This window comes from Protopterus annectens, chromosome 14.part0 (assembly GCF_019279795.1).
Source record: "Protopterus annectens isolate FY-2018-M chromosome 14.part0, PAN1.0, whole genome shotgun sequence".
Classification (NCBI taxonomy): Eukaryota; Metazoa; Chordata; order Ceratodontiformes; family Protopteridae; genus Protopterus; species Protopterus annectens.
In genome coordinates, this window is record NC_056748.1 from 1,039,332,206 (window position 1) to 1,039,356,105 (window position 23,900).

Sequence of the window (23,900 nt, forward strand, 5' to 3'; positions counted from 1 at the left end):
TCTTTAGATTCTGCCCAAGCAGGAAAGGAAGACATTTTTTGTTTAAGGAGTCCCAAGGTATGTTGCTGAAATTTCAGCATATGGAACTGACAATTTAGTGCCCTGCTAGCAAAAGTAGCTGAGGTGTATACTTTTTTACCCCATCTGTGCAAAGCTCAGGAATCCCTGTCTGAGGGCGTGGGATACTTAGCAGAGGTTGCTTTAACCCCTTTTGGCCCTTGAGAAATGACCTCAGGGTCAGCTGTTGGATTTTTAAAAAGATATTTGTGAGTGTCAGGGACTCTGTAGTACCTGTCTGGTTTTCTGGGAGCAGGAGTTAGGGCATCAGGAGTCAAGCTAATTTAGAGGAAAACATCCTCCAACATCCAGGACTGGAGGGATGGCCAAGGGTCTGTGCTGTGAAAGATCTAGGAATTCCCTGAGTCTCGTTTTTGACTTAGGGTAGTCCTGACTCTCCCATTGGAAATGCTCCCTTAAAGTATGGAGGGTTTCCCCAAAGGAAAAATCTTCTGGGGGAGAGGCTGAAGGAATGGAGTCCACTGGATCAGAATCCTCATAAGTGGAAAGGGGTTGCATGTCTTCACAGTCAGATGCATCAGAATCATCTGACTCTTGTTCAGATAAAACTACAGGGGATAAATCTATTTTCCTTTTGGAGGGGGTAGCTTGGCTTCCCCTGATCAGCATGATAAGTTCTTCTGCCATTTTAAGCATTTGAGACTGAGGCAAGGTAGTAGGCGCCTGAGAGTGGGTCGTCGGTTTCTTGGGTGTATTTTGAACCCTGGGCCTAAGAAACTCGGTTGTTTTTGAAAGAATGGTAGTTGCGAAAGAAGACATCGACTTCTGTCGACATTTGGTAGTGCGAAGGACTTCCTCGGAAGCCGGTGCTTGCTCAGTGGCTCCAGAGCCATCCAAGGTAGAGATGACCGCAGGATCCTTAGTCGAAGAAGAGTTTTGCAGCATACCGGACTCTAAAATGGTCTCGGCAGTGGCCTGTGAATCAACTGAAGCTGGCATCAGGGGCTGTGAAAGCGCCTCACTGAGTACCGGAGAACTGACGACTAGCTTAACAGAAGCGTCATGGGTATGTTTGGACCTGTGCGGTCTGTCTCTGTCTTTATCTTTACATTTTCTTCGGAAGATCTGCTGTCGGATGGCTTACTGAAGCCATATTGGAATTCGAAGACTGTAAGCGAAAATATCTAGCTACAATAAGGACCCGACGACGGATAGTTCTGGCGATGAACAAAGCACAGAAGCGACAATGAGGCACACTGTGGTCTGGGCCTAAACAAGTGACGTAGTAAGAGTGGAAGTCTCGGTGTGCTATTTGCTTTCCACAGGCGAGACAATTATTAACTTTTTCTGACATCAGTTAGTGCAAGAAAAAAGGATCCCCAACTGGGTTACTTCGCTTTAGCCAAGACTTCAACTTCAATTCGGTAGATGAAACTCGGGTAGCAGCCGACCGGCACTCGTGCGAACTGCTTTTGCTTCAGGCTCCACAACAAGAAAAACTGATGTAATGGCGTTGGCTGCCTTACTTTATACCACTGACGACCTGACGTCAGTCCTCAAGCGACAGCAACCGAGGCAGAAATAAATACTAAGTCTCTGGTATTCGGGCCGGCTGAGGGCTACCCTGGCAGGGATAACACAAATGTGATGACTGCAACAGTGAAACACGAAGAACATTTGGAAAATCTATTGAACAAACACTGATGACTTCTCATGGATAAAAAAATTGCTGATCATGAATGAGTGTAAATATTGTAAATAGTTTTGTTATTGTTTTATTGTACATGTCATATGCATATTTGCGTATGTTTATAATGAAAACAAAATAAAAATGTTTTTGAAAAAAAAAAAAAGAAAGATATCTCCTCTGTGCCTAAATCAGGAATATGAGGAAAACCCCTAAATCTGTCCCTGCAGCTCCCTGTTCATATTCAGAATATTGAATCTCTTCAAGAAAAAAGAAATAGCCCCTTTCTTTTTTCCCCAGAAACTACTTTACAAGAAGGATCAATAGCCTGAATTAAACCCACAGCCAGTCCCAGTAAACTGCTCCTATCCAAGAAATTTGAGGAGACACATCCTTGTTTTTCAGGGTTTTCTTTTTTTTTTGGACAGGAAAAATGGACGGTATTGTGACACAACAAAGAAACCTTCCCTGTTCCCTCTCCCAGGACTGACAAGCTGGCTCTCTCTTGCCCATGAGGGGACTTCGACAGCAAAAGAGGACATGGCTAACCCCTTCTCCATAGTGGCAGTAGGTGCTTCACCAGAGGGATCTGGGGTAAAAGAAGAGTGGTCCCAGGTACAACGAATGGCCAAGGCAGTCTCACCCACCTGTGGCTGAAGCAAACTGCTAGCTTCTGTGGTGGTAAAATCTGGCTGGAAGAAGGAAGCATTTTAAAACACTATGGCAGCCCCACAACTTAATAAACACAATTTCTCCACAGAAAATATGTTTTCAGTTAGTTTACTCTGTTTTTAAACTGACAAAAAAAATGAGTGCTCCATTTAAAAGAATTTTAGTCTCAAAACAGTCAGTTAAAACATAGCACTCCTGGCTTTAAAATAACTTTCCTGAATGGGAAAGTAATAAAAAAAAAGAAGTTATGTACTCACCATAACGTTTCGTCTGAGTAGTTCTACTTCATTTGTCTACAACCTGTAGGTCCTTGGATCCACATCGGATCCGACAATGCCGCATTCTCCAGCTACGGCTCTGAGCTCCATGCTCCTCCCCTTACCCATACTACCCTCTGTCTCCCTTCAGATCAAGTTTGTTGCCTAACAGGTATCAGACACCCGACCCAATGACACCTTATCTTCCAACACAATGTCACAAAAGAACTTTAGCCCTGACAGAACCAAAGATTCCAACAATAACCGTCCGGGGACATGTCATATCCCAAAGGATAAGGTTAGGGGGAAGGAGGGGGGGACGGTTGAAGACAAATTAATAGAACTACTCAGATGGAATGTTATGGTGAGTACATAACTTCTTTATCTGAAATAGTTTACTTCATTTGCTCTTAAACCTGTGGGACAGAGTCCCCAGCTACCTAACTCTTGGGAGGCCCTCATGGAAGGATATTCCGGAGCACCGCAGAGCCAAAGGATGCTCTACTCCTAGAGACCAAATCCAGTTTATAATCAGAAGTAAAGGTGTGAGATGAGGCCCAAGTAGCAGCTTAACAAATACCCAAAGAGACCCTAGACCAAAAGGCCGCTGATGTAACCATAGATCGGATCGAATGAGCCTTCACTTTTCCTGGTAGAGACACACCTCTGTCTGAATAAGCTCAGCCAATACATTGTGAAATCCAGCGAGCAACAGTCACTTTTGAAACAGGTTTACCAAAGAAGGGCTTGGCACAGGATACACAAAAAGCTGATAAGACTTGCGGAATGGTTTAGTCCTGTGAAGATAAAACCTCAACTGCCTATGAACGTCCAGTAAATGTAATCTGTATTCCCCTTTGTTCTGGTAGTTAGGAAAAAATACTGGTAAATTAATGGTCTGATTAATAATGGCTTCCGAAGCTACCTTGGGAAGGAAGGACTGGTTAGTGCATAGCGACTCTCTATCTTCATGAAAAATCATATAAGGGACTTTGACAGAAAGAGCGTGACATTCCGACATCCTTCTAGCAGACGTGATGTTGCGCAACCAGGACAGCAGTTTTCCAGGTCAAAAATTGTAGATTCACAGATGCCACAGGCTCAGAGGGGGGAGAAACCAATGCCTGCAACAACAAGGTGAGGTCCCATGGCGGAATCGGATCCTTAACAGGAGGTCTGAGAAGAAAGGCACCTTTGAGAAAGGTTTTACAAAGTTTAGAGGAAGCCAGAGAAGACATATTTACCCCAACATGAAAATTAGAGATGGCTGCTAGTTGGACTTTCACCATAGAGGAACCAGCATCCTGATGAAAAATGCTAGCTAGAAAATCTAAAACTGCCGAAAGTGGAGCAGTGAAAGGATCCATAGACCTCTGAATGGCCCATATAGAAAAAACATTTTCATTTATTACGATAGACTTTTCTAATGGACGATTTGTGAGCCGTCACTAGAATGGACTTAACAGGAGTTGACAGACCGGGAGTCCTAAGCATCATGGGAACCGGAGCAGCCAAGTAGTGAGTTTCAGACTGTCCAAATCTGGATGAGGGATCCCCGAGGGATGTGAGAGCAGATCTGGAACCGGATCCAAGGTTCATGGTGGAACAACTAGATGAGACCTGAGTAATGAAAACCAAACCTGTCGAGGCCAGAATGGGATGATGAGGATCACAGTGCTCCCCAGCATTCGGGCTTTCTGTAGAAACTTCGACATAAGGGGAAGAGGATGATATGCATAAAGACACCCGGGAGGCCAAGCATGAATCAGAGCGTCTCTGGGAGCTTCCCCCGGCTGGGGGTTCAGAGCGAAAAACTCGCTTCATTTTGCATTGGAAGGAGATGCAAAGAGATTGCAGCAAGGATGACCCCATTCTAGGAAGATCTGTTCTGCTACTGGAGGCTTCAAAGACCACACGTAAGGCATCAGGATCGATCTGCTGAGCCTGTCCGCTAGAATGTTGGACTGTCCCAGGATGTGCGTTGCCAGAGAAAGTGGCCGGTGGAGATCGCCCATTCCCACACTCTCATGACCTCTCGACATAAGGAATAAGATCTGGTTTCCCCTTGTTTGTTGATATACCAGACCACTGACATATTGTCCATCTGAATTGCAATCTTTCCCAGAGGAAGATGAGCATGGAGGGCCTGCAACGCAAGAACCACTCTCATCTCTAGAACACTGATGTGCAAACAGGTCTCAGAAAGGGACCACATGCCTTGGGCTGTCCTTCCTGAGTAGTGCCCCCCCACCCTAGTAGGGAGGTGTCTATGGTCACTGTAGTCTTGGGGAAAGGAGGTTGAAAAGTACGTCCCTTGAGGAGATCCGGGGACTGAATCCACCACCAAAGGGAGTCCCTGCATGCTTTTGAAATTCTCACTGGAAAAGACAATGGGAGGTCTAACAGTGACCACTGAACTGCCAGTGTCCACTGCAGTACCCTCATATGAAGGCGTGCCATAGGAAGAAGATTTATCGTGGCTGCCATGGAACCTAGAGCCCATAACACTGCTTTGGCTGTGATAAATGAGTCTGAAGAATGTGCAAGACGTGTAACCTCAAGCTGCGTATCCTGTCTGATGTGAGGAACACCTTTGTTTGTATTGTGTCCAGCCGTAACCCAATGAAATCTCAAATCTGTGCTGGGTGAACAGCAGACTTGTTCATATTGATTGTAATATGCCCAACCTCTTGGCTAGCTGAAGGAAGGAGTCCCTGGCCTAACATAGTAGATGCAGATGCTCCGAAGGGGCAGTAAAGAGCCAATCGTCCAGGTACGGAAAGACCTAAATGTCCTGAAGCCTCAGGTGAGCCGCTACTACAGCCATTACCTTCGTGAACACCCAGGGGGCTGTGGTGAGACCAAAGGGGAGAGCTCAAAATTGGTAATGACTGGCTCCCAGCTGGAAGCAAAGGAACCTCCGGGAGCACCTGTCCATCTTGATGTGCTAGTACGCATCCTGGAGGTTGATCGAGCACATCCAGTCTCTGGCCTGGAGATAGGGCAGGACAGATTAAATCATGACCATCCGGAATTTTGTCTTGGTTACTGTTAGGTTCAAATTGTACAGATCTGATATTGGTCTGAGGTCCCCCATCTTTTTTGGGACTAAAAAAAAAAACCTGGAATAAACCCCGGATCCAGACTGGTCTGGGGGGGACCAGTTGGATGACTCGTTTTCTTAGCAGTGCATCTACCTGCACTGCTGCCTCCTCCCGCTGTGAGGGTGGAATGTCTGGGAGGGCGTTTTTGGATGGGGAGGATCGTGGAACATAACGAAATATCCTCTGGATATGACTTACAGCACCCAGTGATCTGTACTGATGGACTCCCATGTTAGTGGGTGCAGCGACAAGGGACCCCCCCGACTGCCTCCAGAGATGGACAGCCAGGCAACCCCTCAGGGCTGCTGCCTGGGTTTATCTGAGAAAGGTTCTTGGGACCTGAAATTCTTAGGACCCCCTCTGCTTTTAGGGTGGTGTCTATCATATTTCCCTCTGCCTCTGGGGGAAGTCGAGTCCTGAGCGTCCTGGGAAAATGCCTGAGATTTGCAGAACCACATTGTCTTCTGGCCTCGCTGGTTCCCGGAAAAGGACCTTTGAGGCAGTGAGAAGCGGATCCCGACGGCAGACAGTATCTTACAGTCCTCCCACTATGGACCAAAGTCTCTCTAACCGGCTTCCCAAAAAGGGAAGAACCATCAAAAGGGGTGTTGGTAAAGGATGCCTTGAAGGGCTCAGAGAACTGACGTAAGTGGAGCCAGGCGTGACGCCAGATGGCAATGCCTGACCCCGTCGCCTGTGCGGCTCCTTCCATGGCATGGGAGAGCAAATGCATATACGTGTTGGCTACAGCTTTTAGGATGGCCATTTGTGCATCGAACGTCCTCCTGTCCTCTGTCAACATGGACCCAGAGGTCAGCTCCGTGACTTCCTTGACCAGATCTCTCTGGAGTCGAACAACATGCGCCATGTAGTTCAGCGCCCTCACACAGAAGGTCACTGAAGCATAAACTTGCTTCCCAAAACGATCCAACGCTCTCTCAACTCTCGGTCAGGTATATGGACCATGGAACTCTCCTGGGCGAGTTCCTTCTTGGTGGCCGCCGTCACCAGCATAGCATTTACAGGGGACCACTTGTACCAGTATAACTTGTTCAAGGGGGGGTTTAAGACCTTGTCCGGGCGCGTGGGTATTGGCTCTACTGTGGCTGGCTCTTTGCATGCCCTAGTTGTTATTAAATCTACAAGTGGATCGGCAGGAGGGGACACCCAAGAGGTAGATGGGCCAGAGCCGAATGCCTCCAGAAACGTGGACTCATCAGAGGTTGCTTTTGAGATGGACCACACCCCCTCCTTGGTGAAGGATCTCCATGATGTCTCCAAAAAATACATCCTCGGGGAGTGACCTTGGGGAACCTCCCCCTTCTTCAAAGTCCAGGTCTTCGGTGAGGGATTCTGGAGAAGAGTCCAAGTGCCTCCTTTTACACATATGCTTGCGGGGGGTCCTCAGGAGGACTATCTGGGGAGGTCTCGCAAGCGGGTTGTTCCACGGCTGGAAATTCCTGGGGCACTATGGCTACGGGCTATCCCTGAGAGGCAGGATGGTCAGAACCACACTCAAGGCCAGGAGGATCTGGACTGACACCGAAGATTAAATAGTCAGAGGCTTCGACCCTGCGAGAACCCTCTCCACGTCGAATGCCAAGGGGGAACGGACCTCCTAGGCTGACTGAATGGAAGCCTCTCACCCCTGATCCGACCAGGGAGCCTGAGCCTAGACGCCGAGCAGAATGTTTCTCTCCATCAAGCTCGGAGCAGAGAGCACCCCCTTGGAGACCCCGAGGCTATGGCTCTGAGAGCTCAGATTCGATCCAGTTGGATCTGACACACTCAAGGCACTGGGTGGCGTCCCCTTGACTCTAATCGTCCTTGGATCCAATGACTGCGAAACCGCAGGTTGGATCGGAGAAGGAGTTCTAGGTCTAAACACTGGCTGGAAGAAGCCTTCTCCAGTGAGAGAAGGCCCTGGCAAGACCCCCATCTGGATTTGAGTGTGGATAAACCTCCGCATCATTTTGTCCATCTCCACTTCAGACAAACTTCGTGTAGAGTAGGAGGACGCTACCGAAGTAGGCCGGGAAACCCGGTGGTTGGAAGGCCTACGGGGCAACTGGCTAACCTGTACCTCGGGCTCAGCTGAGAACCTAGGGGACTTGAGCCGAGGAGTCAATGGCCTGGAAACAGGCTTAACCTTCGGTGGGAGGCCAGCCTCCAAAAAGTGGTCAGGGGATTGCTTGCGAGGCTGGTCCTTCTTGGATTTATCCCCTTCCCCGGGTCTCTTGGCAGGAGGGTGAGTCCCAGAGGCCATGGAAGGGGAAGACGAAGCAGCAGCCACTGCTTTTACAGCAGGTGAAGATGGGACTTCAGTCCCAGCAGAAGAGGGCAACAGGCCCTTAAGGATCAGTTTGTCCTGCCTGTCCTTAAGTGCCCTGGGATTAAATAGGGCAGGGGGACTGGAGGTGAGCCACTCCCAAACAAACCACGCACAGAGTGTGGCCATCTGCCAGAGAAAGCTTATGGCCACACACTATGCACCTTTTGAAGCCTGGCTTCGGGGTGTCCACCATGCCTCAGCCAGCCCAAAACACACACACACACACACACACACACACACACACACACACACACACACACACACACACACACACACACACCATGTGGAAAGAGAAGAGGGAAGGAAAGATAGCAAAGCCTACGAACTACTTTTGCTATGGAGAACCCCGAGAAAGTATAGAAAAGGTTAGAAGAGAAGTTAGAGATAGAAAAGCCAAAAAGGGAACCAATTAATGTTCAAAAAACACTGCTAAACGCTATGGAGCTCGGACCATGCTGCTTCCTTTCAGGCGGCAAATGAGATCTGAAGGGAGAAGGAAGACAACGGGCGTTATGGGTAAGGGAAGGAGCATAGAGCTCAGAGCCGTAATTGGAAAATGCGGCTGTGTCAGATCAGATGTGGATCCGAGAACCCACAGGCTGAAGAGCAAATGAGTTGAACTACTTCAGATCTATAATAAATTTAATAAAACTGCTGTTTTTTTCCCCTTAATGGAACTTAACATCCCAGCACAGGAAAGCACAAGTCGACCACCAACCCTCGAATGTCTCAGAGGAGCATACTCTTCAGAGGTAGTAAAGTTCTGAAGGGCTTTGTGTCCAAACTTGTCTTCATGTAAGCTCAGCTCAAGCTGTCTGACAGTCTGGGTGAGGGGAAGGTGCCCTGAAACTTTGGAAGGTTGCTGGCTGTTATATTCTTGGCAGGATATAACCCATACAGCTAAGGCTACTGCAACAGAATTTTGACATCAGAGTGGGACTTGACAATGACTTCTGCTTTGCAGTTGTCCAAAACTTCATTTGCCAGAGGTCTTGGTTCTTGATCTGGGGATCAGAAAACTAAATGCTAAATAGGAGAGGCACCACCACTGAGCCCTGAGGGGTACCACTAGTCACCTTCAAGCTCTCTGATGATGCACATGCAACCTGCACTGTGTGTGGGTTCTATCTTTTAGCCAATTTGCCATCCATCTTTCCAAATAAGGATCTATTTTTAATGCTTTGAGCTTACTACTATGCTAGCATGGGAGACGGTGTCAAATGTCTTGGTCAAGTGAAAGATTAGCCACGTGGACAGCATGACTACTGTCATCCTGTGTTACACTCTCACAGAAGTTAACTACATTCATAAGACGGGGGTTCCCACTGGCAAAGCCAAAACAGCTGCAGGTCTAGTCTGATGATATTTTTGACATCATAGTGTCATGGTCACGGTTTTGTAAATGCAACTTGTTTGGATGATGTGTCTACAAATCTTGACAATAATACCTGGCTGTTTATCAGAACCCATAGGAGGGGCAGTATTTTTGGTCTTGGAAAGTTATGTTCAGCATATGTTCTTTACTGCTGATGTAGAGTTTGAGAGATTCAAGGATATGTAGAATTTGGATGGTCATCTCCAAGACAAATTTTGCACTGAATTTGTTTTCCAGAATGTTTGCATTTTTCTACTGGATCAGAGCAGGTAATGATGTTTTGAGCAAGCTTAAAGTAATGCTGGGTGTTGTTTCTTACTTCCTTAATGTAACTAAAAAAGGATGTGTAGTTGTCCTTGGCTTCAGACACTAACTTAAATTATTGGGCTGCTTAATAGACATAACAGTATTTCTTCATGTTTTAACTAATATTTCTCATAATATCCTTTATATGAGGGTTTTCTGACCTGCTATATCCGTTAAGAACTTTTTCCTTTTATTGTAGGATTTATTTTAATGGATCAATAGGGTGGTTTGCTTTTGAATTTCCAGTTATATTTATAAAGCATTGGGAGTTCTACACATTTACCTAGGTAGGCACAAAACGCCCGTGTGAAGCTACAAGCAGTGGCAACAGTGAAGCAGGTGCTGTCAAAAGTGAATTTTGAAACTTCATCACAGATTTTGATGAGGGCAGTATGCTTTGAGTCCTTGAATCCCAAAACATTGTGTTTAGGGTCTCGTAGAGATTTTAAAGGTGAAAGTCAGTAACAGGGGAAGGAGGTACTAGGGGAATAATGCAAGAAGGTATATTCACAAGGACCAGGTCTAGAATGGAATATTATGTGGTTTCTTTAACAACCTGGTCCAGGGAGTTTTTTGGAGACATGGGTGTTCCCGTTTATTGTAGGGTAGTTAAAGTCTCCCAAAATAACAGAGTTCTTGTTTATGGGTTATTCATCTAGTATGTTTAGGAACCCTGCATGGTTTTCTAGGCAGTGTCCAGTGACAAGCCAAGAGCTGGCCCTGTTTATTGTGATCTAGAGCTCAATGAGTTTAGTGTATGGGTCTCTAGGTATCTGCCTGGAGGGGATCTGTTCACTAACAAGTATGAAAATGCCTCCACAGTTGTCAGACTCAATGACATGGTAGGTGCAAAACCCAGGTATGGAAAGAGCGCTTTCTATACATTTAAACCATGTTTCAGTAATTACACAAACAAGGGTGTGTTCTAAATACAGGAGAGTCTCAAGGTCAAGGAGCTTATTGTCGTGTCCCCTGTTTTAGACTTACTGTTAGTTACACTGCAATGTCTAATAGAGAGACCTTTCCTAAAAAGGCATTATGGGGACAGCAAGGGTTTTAACCAGTAAGTGGAAGTCTTGGAATGAAAGATGCACACCCATCCTTCACAAAACAAATAAGACTATCAAGGATTTTGTTCTATAGGGACACATACTGGATTCCCCTGGAATGTGGAATAACTCAAACCATTTAACCAATTTTTGAACATAAGTATCTTTCCTTTATGCACTGTTTTTCAGAGAAAGAAACATTCTACATAGAATCAGTATTTTGCCTACATCTGTGACATGCACAGAGTGTTCTGACATGTCTCTCTGCATATCCTTCAGGGATATGTATCCCATGTCATTCACTCCTATATGGACCACCACCATATAATACTTGTATTTGTTAGGGGAAAGGGCCTTGAAATATTAAAGATCCCACCCTTGAAAGACAACTCACAATCACCCTTTGTTCAGCCCAATCAGATCAGTGGACATTTTTATTTGTAGAGTGGTTTAGTAAAAAGGGATTGAGATGACGTGACCCTTGGTGACGACATCAATGATACAGCCAAGTACTCTCAATGAAAACTCCTGCTAGTTTGTTAATGGTTTATTGATGGTGCCCTCTGATCAAAACAGAATCTCTAACAAAGGAGGCAGGAAGTCTATTTGTCCTTAAAAATCATATGCAAAGGGCATGAAAAGGAATGTGGCATCTACATTACATTTTCACCTTGTTTATTGGTTGTTGGTCTGCACTGACTAATCAGTACTGTTTGCTTTGATAAACCAACAGTCGCACAGTAATTGCATTGTTAAAACATGTGAAGTGATAACAAAATTCCATGAAGTAATGAGCCATGAGAGAATCATCCACACAGAATCAAATTCAATTTTACTTTTGTTTTAAACTTAAAACAGCTTACTTGGCTGCAAACCACAACTACATTCTGAGTACAGAAAGGATGGACAATGCGCACGGTATGTTTCACCACTGTTTTATAGACATGTATTTGTATAAAACATTAGCTTTAATTCACAAGGACAAGACAAAAAGTTTACCTATTCTCACAGACCTGCAAGTGAAACACAGAAGAAACATCCATAAACATGCATAAAGGCATTAAACTCCAGTCTTAAGAAATCTTCCTCAAGGAAAAGAAGAGGGACTAAGACACTACTGATGTCTTCAATAGCTGCATCATCAGAACATTGTCATCTGGGAAAGACTAGCCTTTAACATCATTACCACTTCCAGCAGGTTCAAGAAACTAGGGTTGCCACCTTTTCAAATGCCCAAAGTGGGAAATTTTTTGTACAAACATCAAATTTGCAAGGCAAAACATACCCATGGCCAGTACAAAGGACAGAACTTCACTTTTTTTGCCTAAATAAATGCTTATTCTTGTAGCATTGTAGTTGCTTATTCTGTTTCTTATAACATTTAGGTGTTTCAGAAACAGAATAACTGTTTTATGCAACTATTATATTAAATATAGGAAATATGTTTGTCCTAATATCTCAGGACATTTGCCATTTTTTTCAATTTTTATGCAGGACACAACTGCCCAAAGAGGGACTGTCCCTCGCAAAGTGGGACAGGTGGTAACCCTACAAGAAACAAGACAGCTCCACTTTCCTCTTTAAAGGAATGTTGGACTGCACTGTATTAGCAATCATTAAAAAGTGAACAGGAATGCTTTTTTCATCTTCTTACCCTTAGGTGTCGCACAGAATAATGTATTTTCCTTCACCAAATGATTCCAGATGGCACTTCTGGAACACACACCATCAAATTTCAAGACAGTCAAGATCCAGGTACAATGGCATGGTCAGATAAAGCATGCAAACACCAACCAGCAGTCCTGTTGTACCTTCTTCTGATTAAAAGCAAGCAGTTAACAAAGCAGTCCAAATATCCTGGCAAACTTTCTAAGTTAAAAATAGAATGAGAAAGAAAAAAGAACAGAACTAAACTGAGCTCAATCCACAAGAAAAAGGTAAACATTTAAGCAACAGTGGCTGACAAAATGGGAGTGATGAATTGCACTCCATGTCATACTTCTGAAGGTTAAATCTTCCACCCCCACTCAAAATGTTATACTTCATTCTAGTACTCCATTAACCACATTATGGAATCTATTCTGTACAATATACACATTCCAAAGTAAATGTTTCCCATTCATTCACCTAACTTTTGTTCATTTAACATATATATAGTTACAAAGCTTCTTAGGGTTCTGCTGACTTCCCATCTACACACACACTTGCACGTACTATTTAAGAGGCTCTCAGGACCCTTCTGAGTATCCAGGTTGGGCTGGTTCTGTTGATTGTAGAAACGTAACAGACATTGCTGGTTGCAAAAGTGCTTTATCTCTCCACGCCAGTGAATTGTTTCCAGCAGCTTCCCTTGGCGCTTGCAAGCATGGCATCTGGCTGCCTGGTGGGAAAAAACATGGCATTAGATGGCTGATATGAACAATAGACACATTTTTATTGTGCAATTTGCTCCACAAAAAGGGACCCTCCTCAGTTGGCCTGCAAATGGGTTCACCCTCACTCCCATTAAAACTAGGCATTTTTTTCTACTATGTTTTCATAGCTGGTAACATATATACCCTATGCTGACACATGTGAAATCACACACAAAACTAAGAGAATTTTCCTAGCCCCGGTGATTTCCTATTTGCTTCAATCACAAAAGGGCAAAAATCAAACAAAATGTAACACCAACACTTTTGCAAGGATGTAAAGCTGTACAGTTGCATGGCCTACACGGAACTCACAACAGAAATTATTGGATGGAGGGCTTATCCAATCACAGAGGAAAGCAGAAGGATATCTGTGACCTACTAGGGCAGATCCCCTTGTAAACCAGCTCAAAGGATAACACATCTTTACTATTCAACATCAGGGTCAAATCACGATCTGATCTGAATCCCAAAGCAGCAAAACAAATCAGGGTGATAGCATAAAAACAGCCAAGACAGGAAATAGGACAAACTAGAAATGCTGACTGCTGCAGTGTTACACAAAGAATCAGGGTTAATGCAATAATTCCTGGCACTGCTGCGAACCCAAACTGAAACAAGTGGTTATGGCACAGCTGTTCATAAGAGATATTTTTTGGGAAAAAAACACTGAAAAAAGATACGCATCTGATCCAGAAGTCCTAAACAGTGTTTTTCCAAAAGCTAGTTTACCTTGTAATGGTAAAGGATACAGCAAGTAGCAGGCCATTTGGAGAAGAGTTTCCTTGGCAACAGACAGCTCTTTTCTCATAGAAGGGAGAAGGAGATGAACAGCTGTTGCATCTTCCTAACTCGTGCACATAATGTTATGTAAAATCTGACCTGGCAGTACACATTCGTGTTATGCAAGGTATACTCTCCCCCAGATTTTATTCCTGCAAAGGACAGTGGGATATAAATGGAAATATCAAAGCATGACTCTAACACCTCCCTCAGGGAGAAAACGGGTCAGTCTTAAGTGCAACCCAATCCTTGTGAAAGTCCAGATAAGGGCCTAAAGTTCCAAGAACCAGAAAACAGTGTCGATGATTACTAGAAAGAGGAACTTCAAAGTCAATAAACTAAAAAGTTATGTCTTACCATAACTTGGCTTCCTTCATTCATCCTCACAATAGGGAGGATCCATCCTGACCACTTTCCACGGACTTGGATCTGACTTTCAAGCTCCTCCCTCATACCTGCAATGTCCTGCATCCACCCAACTACCTCTGATCGAGTTTGCCAAACCCAAGCATGCTACATTCAGACATCAAAGACCAGCAGAAGGGGCTACGACACCGGACTCAATAGTCCTGAGAACACCCAGGTTTCTCAAGAAGAAAGGCAGGGGGGGATGGTTGGGTGGGAAAGTGAGGATGAATGAAGGAAGACAACACAGATGTAAGACATAACATTTTAATCTGATGTTGTCTCCTTCATTCACCCTCATGACAGGGTCAAGAGCCCCCAGATTCGAGAACCTTGGGTGGCCCTAATGGAAGGGAAGCCCTGCTCCAGGAAATAACATCCAACTTGTAATTTGACACAAAGATGTGATTATTAGACCACGTAGCTGCCGCACAAATGTTATCAATACAGGCTCTGGCATAGAAGGCAGAGGAAGTAGCCATAGCTCTGGTAGAATGCGCTCTAGGAAGTTTAGGTAACTGCAACCCTCTGGAGGAATAAATAAATAAAAGAAAAGCAGTCTGAAATCCATTTTGCCAAGGTAATTTTCAATACTGCTTCTCCAAGTCTATTCAACGAAAAGGCTATAAAAAGCTGATCAGACTTTCTGCATAGCTAGGTCCTGTATAGATAAAAACATAGCTGTCTATGAACATCTAAAATGTGCAGAACTTACTCCACTTTGTCAGAAAAATTGGGAAAGAACACTGGTAGTTGTATGGACTGACTGATGTGGATTTCTGTAGCTACTTTAGGCATAAAGGAAGGATTAGTCATAAGGATACAATATCTCTATGGAACAGGATGTAAGGAGGTTTAGAAGATAGACCTTTAAGCTCAGAAATCCTCTTGGCAGAAGTCACAGTCACAGAGAGTTGTTTTCCAGGAAAGAAACTTTATGTCACAAGTAGCTACAAGTTCAAAGGGGCCCTGTGTCAATGCCTGCAGCACCAGAGTAAGGTCCCAAGCAGAAAGATCCCTGACTGGTGGCCATAATAAGAAAACACCCTTCATGAAAGACTTTCGTAATCTGAACATGAACAAGGAACGTGTCTGACTTTCTGTGTGAAAATTAGAAATAGCAGCTAACTGTAGCTTAACAGTGGAAAATGTAGCACCCTTGTTGAAAAGAATACTGAGAAACAGTAACAATTCTGAAATGAGTGCTGAGAATGGGTCAATGTTCCTGTTGGTAGCCCAAACAACAAATCTCTTCTACCTGCTATTGTAAACTTTCTTAGTGGAAGCCCTTTGTGACGCCAAAATAATTTTTTGGACTGAAGACTGAAGCCTGGACTGTCTACTCAAGGTCTGAAGTGGAGATACCAAGCAGTCAATTTCAGGGTTCGAAGACTTGGGTGTTGCATCTCTGATGGGTGAGAAAGAAGTATCCGAGGAGGATACTTCAGATGAGACCAGAGGAAGGGGAACCATACTTGGCAAGGCCAGAAAGGGGCAATGAAGATGACTGAACTCTTCAACCTGCTTGCCTTATGAAGAAATTTGGGGATGAGCAGAAGAGAAGGGTAAGCATACTGAGACCCAGAGGCCAACTGAGGACCACAGCATCCCACGGGGTCTCCCCCAGAGGAGGGATCAGAGCAAAAACGTTGCTGCACTTGTTGAGGGGAGAGGCTAAGAGGTCACAGCAAGGTTGATCCAACTGCTGAAGATCATGTTTGCTACTGATTGGTTGAGGGACCACTTGTGCGGAATCAGAAACTATCTGGTGAGTCTGTCCACCAAGGTCATTGGTTTTCCCTTGGACGTGAATTGAAATTAGAAGGCAGTTTGAAGACATCGTCTACTCCCAAATTCCCATGGCCTCCCTGCACAGGGGGTAAGAATAGGTTCCTCCTTGCTTGATGATGTACCAGACAAAGGGAGAATGTCCTGTAAGACTTGCAACATTAGGTGGGCAGATCTCATCTCTATGACAATGATAACCAACCTGGTCTTGTGAGATGACCAGGTGCTTGGGACCATCTTCCCATTGTAATGACCACCCTGCCCAACCGGACTGGGAAGCATCCGTGGTCATGGTGGCTATCGAAGGATTGTTCACAAATGGTCTGCCAAGTATAATATTGTCTGAATGAATCCACCAACTGACACGGTGCCTGCAGATGAGAGTCTATTTGATGCGAAAGGATAAGGGATGATACAAGATGGACCATCGATTTGCTAGTGTCCACTGTAGAACCTGCATGAAGAACCTGGCTAGGGGAGTTAACAGGATGGCTGCAGACATGGCTCTCTGGACTTGCAGGATCAATCGAGCTGTGGGGGCTTGTTATGCTAACAGCTGCTGTACCTAATTCCTCAGAATGGCTACTCGGTTTAGAGGAAGAGAAACTAATCTGATCCCTTGTGTTGAGTTGCGTACCTATGAACTCTAGGTTCTGAACCAGTGCAAGGTTGGATTTGCTCAAATTTACAGTGATGCCCAGGGAGTGCGCTAACCATTGTAAGTAGTCCCTGGCTTGGATTAGTCGACGTCTTTTGGGAGTGGCTAGCAGCCAATCATCTAAATATGGAAACACTTGAGCCTTAAGTGGCAGCTACCACTGCCATGCATCTGGTGAACACCCAGGGAGCTGTGGTGAGTCCAAAGGGCAGTACTCTCAACTAGTAATAATCGGCTCTCAGTAGAAAGCACGGTATCTCCTGGAGCGCTTGTCTATTTTGATGTGACAGTATGCACCCTTGAGATCTATGGAGCACATACAGTCGGCCTTGTGCAACCCTGGCAGAGTGGAGTGAACCATAACCATTCAGAACTTTGCCTTCTTTACGCATTTGTTTAACTTGCTGAGATCAAGAATAGGTCTTAAGTCCCCTGTCTTTGTCGACACTAAAAAGAAGCTGTAGTAGGTTTCGAATCCTCTCTGTTCAGTTGGGACTTCCTGGATGACTCTTTTTTGCAACAGCTGCTGAATTTCCTGCACTGCCTGCTCCAATTGACTGGGTGGCATGTCAGGAAGGCTTTTGGATTTCAGAAGTGGAAGGGAAAAGGGAATACAATAACCTCTGGATATTAAGCTTAGTACACAATGGTTTTCGGTCAATTGGGCCCAGGCTTCGGGGTGCAAAGCTAATTATCCCCAGACTGCCTCCGGAGAACAACAGTCAGACAATGCTTCAAGAGCACTGGTAGGGCTTATTAGGAGGAGTTTCCCTAAAGCCTTGATTCTGCGGACCCCCTCTTCCTCTGGGGCAGCGTCTACCATCAAACCCTCCTCTTCTGCCTCTAGAGAAGGGTTCTCCACATAGGTCCTGGAAAGGCCCTTAGGATTTGTGGAACCACATTTTCTTACTCCTCTGCTGGTTCCTGGAGAAGGACTTCTGGGGGGGTAGAAAAGTTGATTCCAACAGCAGAAAGAGTCTTGACATTCCTTATCGCTATGGGCAAGAATGTCTATGACCGATGGCTCAAAAAGGGAGAAGCTATCGTAAGCGCTATTAACAAATGACATTTTAAAAGGCTCCGCAAAATCACACAGCCTCATCGAGGCATGCCTCCTTAGGGAAAGTCCTGAAGTGGCTGCTCATGAGGTGCCTCCATGGTATGGGAGATAAATCTCATCAAGGAGATGGCAACAGAAGAAACAGTGGACGGCTTGGGAGAAACATTCTTAAATTTCTCCGCAGGCATGGACTCAAACAGAGAAGCTGACAGTTCTTTGATCAGGTCCCTCTGGAACTGAGTGAATTGAGCTAAATAATTTAACGACCTCAGTGCAAAAGTTGCTGAGGCGTAAACGCGCTTCCCAATTCTGTCTAACACTCTGGACCTCTTTGCTCGACAGATGGACATTGGCAGTTTCTTCTGACAGCTCTTTCTTGGTGGCTGCTGCCACAACAATAGCACTGACTACTGGGCCCTTACTCCAGTGTTTCCTGTCTGCAGGGGACACCAGAAACTTACTGGGCTGGTTGGGAATAAGCTTGATGGTGTTGGGTTCCTTCCATGCACGGCGAGATATTAAATCCACTAGGGCATCTGACGGGGGGGTGGGGCTTTGGGGGTCACCCGGGATGTAGATGGGCCCATCCCAAATGCCTACAAGACAACTGACTCCTCAGAGGAAGGAGGTTGGGCAGACCACCCACCTTTCTGCTTCAAGATCTCCAATAAGTCCCGAAGAAGCTGTCGTACAGCTTTTAAAGCCAGGAATTGGCTTGCCAAATATAATGAAGAACCCGCCAAAACTAACTGACAGAACAGAAAGAAGCAACAGCAGACACACCGAACCAAAGGAAAACACAGGTAACAGCTGTACTAATGTTAACAGTAAATTTAACCAGTATTCCAAAAAGTCAATGTCCCACTGAAAAGCCCAAAGAGAGAGAACCTCTTCCATTTGCTGGAATATACCTTTTTAGTGGAAGGTTTCTGAGATGCCAAAATGAAGTATTTTACCAAAAAGGCAGCTTAACCTGACTGGCAATCATTGGAATTGGAGGTACCATGCTGTCAGCCACAGGGATTGAAGGTCAGGGAGAGGAAGTCCCCAGGGATGGGAGATTAGATCCTGGGCTGGATCTAATATCCAAGGTGGATATTTCAGATGAGACCAGAGGAAGGAGAACCATGTCTCATGAGACCAGAAGGGGGCAATAGGTGAGCTTTCAGGCGACGGACTTTCTATAAAACTTGGGAATGAGGGGCATTGGAGGATAGGTATAGAGAAGTCCCGGCGGCCACTTGTGAATCAGAGCATCCCTTGGTGACTCTCCCGGTGAGGAAATCAGGGCAAAGTACTTGCTGTACTTGTGACTGAAAGGAAATAGAAACAGACTGTAGCACGGAAGACCCCACCGGTTGAAAATCTGGCTTGCCACTGACTGGTTCAGGGACCACTCGTGGGAACTCAGGAGAGACCTGCTGAGCTCATCTTCTAGCACGATGGAATTGCCAGGGAAATGCACTGCAAGAAGAAAGCTCCTGGAGGACATTGCCCATTCACACACACTCATGGCCTCTCTGCACAGCAGATATGATCGTGTCCACCCTACTTGCTGATGTACCAGACTATTGCCATGTTGTCTGTCTGAACTGCTACAGTCCCAAGAGGAAGGCTTGCAATGATAGGACGTCAGCTCTCATATCTAGGACGTTGATGTGCAACTTGGTCACCGAGGGGGGGACCACATGAATTGGACCATCCTTCCCTGAAAATGCCCCCCCCAACCCCAAAAGGGAAGTGACCGTGGTCACTGTGGCTTGGGGTTGTGGAAGACAAAAAGGTCTCCCTAGCAGAAGATCCTTGGACCGGAGCCACCACGCTAAGTGGCGCTGGCAGACTAGAGATATCAGGATTGCCAGGGACATAGGATGAAGATGAGCCGACCACTGTACTGCAAGGGTCCACTGAAGCACCCACATGTGGTACCTGGTGAGGGGAACCAGCTGAATAGCCGTCACCATCGAACCGAGGGCTTGAAGTATCAGGTGGGCAGGGACACTGTCCTCATCCAGTAGGAGGAGGATTTGCTCCCAGATCATGTCTACCCTGCGCGGAGAAAGAGTTGCAGTCTCCGACACAGTGTCCAGAAGAACTCCTATGAATTCCAGCCTCTAACACGGGGCAAGGTGTGATTTAGGAAGATTGGCAGCAATGCCCAGACTGTGAAATAGGCCTAAAGTGAAGTCTGCAGCTACAGTGAGAAGATGCTTTGTGGGAGCCATTAGGAGCCAATCATCCAGGTACGGGAAGACCTGAAATCCCTGCAGCCAGAGATGGGCTGCTACCACTGCCATACATCTGGTGAACACCCAGGGGGCTGAGGTGAGACCAAAGGGCAGAGCTCTGAACTGATAATGACTGGCCCCCAGCCAGAAGCGCAGGAATCTCCTGGAGCACCTGTCAATTTTTGTGTGATAGTATGCATCCTTGAGATCTATCGAGCACATCCAGTCGTCCTTGCGCAGAAGTGGAAGAATGGACTGAATAGTGACCATCTGGAACTTTGACTTCTTGATCGATAAATTCAACTTGCTGAGGTCCAGAATGGGACACAGGTCCCCTGTTTTTTGGGGACTAAAAAGAAGCAAAGTACAGTTTTGTACCTACCATAAATGTAGATGTTCGAGTGTACACCCTGCTGCAGTCATCACACTTGGGTTATCCTGTCGTCAGGCGGTCCCGCAGTCGGCCGGAATTCCAAAGTCTTGGTCCGGCATCAGTTGTTGTCGCCTCTTCCCTGACGTCAGTGCGCCAGGGGTATATAAATTGCAACCGATGCCATTTTATTCAGTTTTTCTTGCCTCAGATGTCAGGTGCCCCCAAAAAGGTGGTCAGGAATTGGTACCAAATTGAGTAAATTTTGCAAAAACACAAAATCCCTCCAGCTATAAGTATATACATCAGGAAGGTATTGTAGAGATTTTAGCCAGTTAGTTCAGCGGGGATGGAGGGAGGGTAACCTGGACTGCAGCAGGGTGTACACTCGAACATCTACATTTATGGTAGGTACAAAACTGTACTATGTTCATCGTGTTACCCTGCTGCAGTCATCACACTTGGGTTGAATCCCAAAGCGAAGGATGGCTGGAGGAATCATAGAGGGTTATTGGAGGCTAGAAGGCCCTGCAGAACTGCAGTGGCAAAGCCAGCTCTAGTCTTAGAGTAAAGTGGTAAGTGATAGTGTTTGGTAAAGGTGTGTACTGAACTCCAAGTTGCAGCTTCCAAAATCTCCTTGGTTGGAACCCCCCCTGAGGAAGGCTGTAGATGTAGCTGTTGCCCTGGTAATGTGGGGCCTAATGGTAGCAGGAACTGGTTTTCCATGATGGGTGTAGCAAAAACGAATGCAATGTCCTATCCATTTGGAAATGGTTTGTTTTGATATAGCCTTCCCTTGTGAAACTGTAGAATAGGATACAAAGAGCTGGTCAGATTTTCTGAAAACCTTAGTTTTATCCAAGTAGTAACAAAGTTGCCTGTGAATGTCCAAGGAATGCAGGAGTCTTTCTCCTTTGTTCTGTGGATTTGGGAAGAAGGTGGGTAAAGTGGATGGTTTGATTTAAAGCCACACTGTAAACCACCTTAGGCATGAAGGAAGGATTAGTTCGTAGAGAAACTCTGTCTTGATGGAAAATGAGGAAAGGTTCCACTGCCATTAGTGCCTGTAGCTCTGAGACTCTTCTAGCTGAAGTTATTGCTAGCAGCAGGGCAGTCTTCCATGATAGAAACTGTAGATCTGCAGAGAAAGCTGGTTCAAAGGGAGAAAGCGTAAGTTTTTCCAGAACAAAATTGAGGTCCCATGTTGGTGTAGGTGCTCTCCTGGGGGGTCTAATGTTTTTTGCCCCTCTGAGGAACTGTCTTAGAAGTGGATGCGAAAATAAGGGTGGATCCGTGTTGTAGTGGGCTGAAATAGCTGATGCATGGATTTTAATGGAAGAAAAAGAAAGTCCTTTGTGCAACATCTCAGTTAAGTACTGTAGAATCTGAGGCATGTGAGGCTGGTGTGTGTCTTGGTCTTTAGCTTGGTTCCAGGCACAAAACCTTTTCCATTTGTCCGAATAGGCCTTCCTGGTGCTGGGCCTCCTAGCTTCCAGAATAACATCCATAACTGCTTGGGAAAGAGGAGCTGGCTGGATGCCTAGGTGATCTGCCATGCAGCCAGATTTAAGGTTTTGAGATGGCTGTGAAGAATCTGATTGTTTTGCTGTGTGAGCAAATGGGCAATTTGTGGTAAAATCCAAGGTGGGCCCTGGGCCATATTCCTCAAAAGTGGGTACCAGTGCTGGCGTGGCCAGTCTGGAGCTATGAGTATCAGTCGTGGTCTCTCCTTTCTGACTTTCAAAAGCACCTTTGTGAGGAGAGGCAATGGAGGGAAGGCATATACTGTCAGGTTTTTCCAACTGAATGAGAGTGCGTCCACTTTCCAAGCTTGGTGGTGCAGTGTCCTTGTACAAAATTCTGTTAGTTGATAGTTTTGAGGACTGGCAAACAGGTCTATGTCTGGAAGGCCCCATTTTTGAGTTATCATTGCAAATACTTGTGGATCCAGTTTCCACTCGTGGGGATCCATGATGTTTCTGCTGAGGTCGTCTGCCAATGTGTTCTTTTTTCCTGGCAGGAATTGAACTTGGTAAGCCAGAGCTGTGTTCCATAAGGTCATTGCTTGCCTGCATAGAGGGTAGGAGTGTGTACCCCCTTGTTTATGTACCACATTACTGTGGTGTTGTCCGTCCTTATTGTAAATTGTCCTGGATGTAATAGATTCTTGAAGGCTGTCAGAGCATTCTGTACAGCTAGCATCTCTTTTTGATTGATGTGCAGATTCCTTTGATCTGCAGTCCATACGCCTTGAACGCACTGTCCTGCCATGTGTGCCCCCCAGGCGTAGTCCGATGCATCTATTGTCATAGTTTGCGTGGCTGGGGGCAAGGCGAAAGGCTGACCCTTGTTGAGGTGACATGCCTGTGACCACCATAGAAACTCCTGTTGTAGGCAGGGAATGAGAGATATCATTGTGTCCAAGCTGTGGCTGTGTTGAGACCATACGCTTTTTAGGTACCACTGTAATTTCCTCATATGCAGCTTTGCAAATGGTATTAGTAGTATGCAAGATGCCATGAAGCCCAAGGCCTGCAGAATTTTTCTTGCAGGTAGTTGGGTCTTTGTTGCCATTGTTTTTGAAGTATTGAGTCAGTTGTAGTTGTTTGTCTGGCGTCAGATAAGCTTTCTGGGCCGTTGTATTCAAGCTGGCACCTAGGAATGTCATATTTTGTGAGGGTACTAGTTTTGATTTCTTTTCGTTTACTGTGTACCCCAGGCAACTTAGAAGATGTTTTTACAAAAGCCAGATGTTGTAAGAGGATGTCCTTGCTTTCTGCTTGGATGAGGCAGTCGTCCAGGTATGGATATATTTGAATTCCTCTTTGTCTGCAGTATGCAATTACTGGTGCCAGGCATTTTGTGAAGACCCTGGGTGCAGTAGATAAGCCAAAGAGCGGTGCAGAGAATTGGTAATGTGTTGAACCTGCAATGAAACGGAGGTATCTTCTGCAACTTTGTCCGATAGGGACATGCAGGTATGCATCCTTGAGGTCCAACGTTACTAGCCATGCTTTCTTGCCCAACATGGCAAGAAGCTGCTGTAGTGTTAGCATCTTGAATTTGGGTACTTGTAAGAAGGCGTTTAGAATTGAAAGGTCCAGAATTGGTCTCCAGGCATTGTCCTTTCTGGGAACTAGAAAGAGTCTTGAGTAAAATCCTTGGCCTTGCTCTCGAGTAGGTACCAGCTGAATGGCTCTCATGTCCATGAGAGCTGTAATTTGTTTTTGTGCCTCTGCCCATTGATTTTGCGGCAGGTTTGACATTTCTCTTTTCATTGGCAAGGTGTGAAAATGGAATCTGTATCCTCGTGAAATTATGTCTAGGACCCATTTGTCCTTTGTGACAATGTGCCAGTTTTCTGAAAAAAGTGCGAGTTTTCCTCTCAAGGGGGCTG

At 45.6% G+C, this 23,900-nt stretch overlaps 1 protein-coding gene across 2 annotated transcripts in view; it reads right to left on the reverse strand.

Moving 5' to 3' along the window:
- Positions 1-23,900, reverse strand: part of ZMYM3 (zinc finger MYM-type containing 3) — a 3,891,108-nt gene that overhangs the window by 1,729,148 nt on the left and 2,138,060 nt on the right. For both annotated transcript variants that reach the window (XM_044056844.1, XM_044056843.1), the window contains exon 13: positions 13,015-13,180. In XM_044056844.1, the coding sequence (XP_043912779.1) occupies positions 13,015-13,180 (166 nt within the window). The remainder of the gene's footprint in view (positions 1-13,014; positions 13,181-23,900) is intronic.